Genomic DNA, 2,068 nt, shown 5'->3' on the forward strand with positions numbered 1-2,068 from the left:
GCGCCCCAATGCCCCCCGGCAGCCACGCCTCCCCAGGCTGGGCTTGAGGGACACGGGGAAACCAGCCTGAACGGCTGCTCACGAGGCGGGCCATGCTGGGAGACCAGTCGTAGCCTCTGATGGAAGAGGCTGAGATCTGTGAGTCAGGGATGAGGCCGGAAAGCATTCCCAGCAAGTTGGAGCAGGGAGAATCTGCAGGGGAGGAAAAGGCATGAACAGTGGGGGTGATTGAAGGGGGTGCTTGTGGCTTTCCTCACAGCTTTAAGCTCTGGGCACTAAACCAGCATCAGCACTGGGTGTTTTCTCCCTGCCTTGCCTCTGGGGCCTGGGTGCCCGTCCTCCCAAGTACTCCCTTGGGATGGGTGCCTCCATGCTGTTCAGGGAGTCACCAATCCCACCCCAAGCAGCTATGAAAGCTGCAGGGGACAGCACCCTGTCACAGGCTGTCAAAGGGACAGAGAGGAAGGCCGAGGAGGGGACTCTCACCGGTGATGCGGCAGCCATACAGCTCCAGCCTCAGGGCGATGCCATTGTACCAGCTCTGGGGACGGATGCGCACAAAGCGTGTGAGCACCGGGCTGTGGATCTTGTTGAGAACGACCTCTGTGGCATCCTCGTTGGCCTGAAATGTCTGCAAGGGACAAAGGGCACAAATACAGTTATGTCCTCACCAAGCAGAAAGAAATAACCAGATCAGCAGTCAAAATAATTTCAGCAGGGAAAATCAAGGAGAGGCTTTCTGGGCAGGGCCAGACTCTGGCCAGGGCAAGCAACCAGGAGCATGTCTGCAAGGGACAAAGGGCACAAATACAGTTATGTCCTCACCAAGCAGAAAGAAATAACCAGATCAGCAGTCAAAATAATTTCAGCAGGGAAAATCAAGGAGAGGCTTTCTGGGCAGGGCCAGACTCTGGCCAGGGCAAGCAACCAGGAGCAGGCCTGGCGAGCTGAGCTGTTGGCAGGACAGCACGGGGGGCGGACTTGCCTATCAGACAGGAGATCCAGGAGCTTACTGCCCCGCTGCCTCATGGCACCTCCGGCTATCAGGCCACAGTTGGTTTGAGCTTGCCCCCAAACCAAGAGCAACTCTACTGCAAAAGGCCAGACATCCCTGAATGCTGTGTGAGGTCTTGCCTCCTCAACGTGGGTAAATGAGCTGTCATCCTGACACATCCTCACACAGAGCTCCACCAGCAAACAGGGTGTGCAAGCAGCGGAACAAGCAGGGAGGATGCCGCTTCTGCCGAGGGCGACAAGCTGCTATCCCAGCCAGCCCTTTGCCCCTGCCTCTCTCATGCACATGCAGCCTGCCACAAAGAGACAGCTTTTTGGGAGAGTTTATGATCTGATCTGATATGCTGCCTTACCAGATGGCCATAATCAATAACTACCAGATGGATGTTAGATCCACCCCTCCTGCCCATTATTTTAATAGGCTGGACGAGGACTGGATACTTCTGTTTCAGGCTGCAGAGCTATAGTGGGGAAGAAGAAGAGGGGGGAAAGAGGAAATAACCATCTTGAGGGTAATTTTCAATCCTTTCTCTGCTTCCAGCACAAAGCACTAAAGCTCACAGACTGATATTGGAGGTATTGTCCACTTCCCCCCCAAGCACACAGGCTCTCAGGACAGGGTTAGAACATCCTCCGACCTCAGCCAGGTGCTGAGGTGTTGCTGAGGTGTTGCCTGGGCTCTTCTGCAGCCTCCTACCCTGCATATGCTGTGCTAAGCACAGGAGCTTCCGCTAAGTTTATCTCAGAGCGAAGCAGGAGAGAGAAATTTCTGGCACTGATCTCCTTCTGTTGGAGGCAAGACTCAAACAATTCAACCCTGATCTGGGACAGAAAAAGGGGTGAGGCTGTATCCGGGCCTCTCACCTTGAATAGTGGGTAAGAAGCATTTTGTAAGCATCCCACCACTCTAGGCCTGCAGATGGCACGTGTCATTGCTCTTCTCCCAGGATCCAGCTCACCAGAGCATGCAGAGGGTCTTGGCAGAGAGGGACAGTGGCTGTCTGCAGCACCACAACCAGCTCTGGGCTGCCCCGGTGCAACCCCGTCCAGTCCA

At 55.2% G+C, this 2,068-nt stretch overlaps 1 protein-coding gene across 1 annotated transcript in view; it reads right to left on the bottom strand.

Annotated features, from left to right (window-relative positions):
- The window catches only part of NRP2 (neuropilin 2), a 52,705-nt gene that overhangs the window by 30,282 nt on the left and 20,355 nt on the right, over positions 1 to 2,068 (bottom strand). The window contains 2 exon segments of the mRNA XM_010136564.1: positions 29 to 192; positions 487 to 631. Of these exon segments, the coding sequence (XP_010134866.1) occupies positions 29 to 192; positions 487 to 631 (309 nt within the window).

Source organism: Buceros rhinoceros, unplaced genomic scaffold (assembly GCF_000710305.1).
Source record: "Buceros rhinoceros silvestris isolate BGI_N320 unplaced genomic scaffold, ASM71030v1 scaffold26445, whole genome shotgun sequence".
NCBI classification, from domain to species: Eukaryota; Metazoa; Chordata; class Aves; order Bucerotiformes; family Bucerotidae; genus Buceros; species Buceros rhinoceros.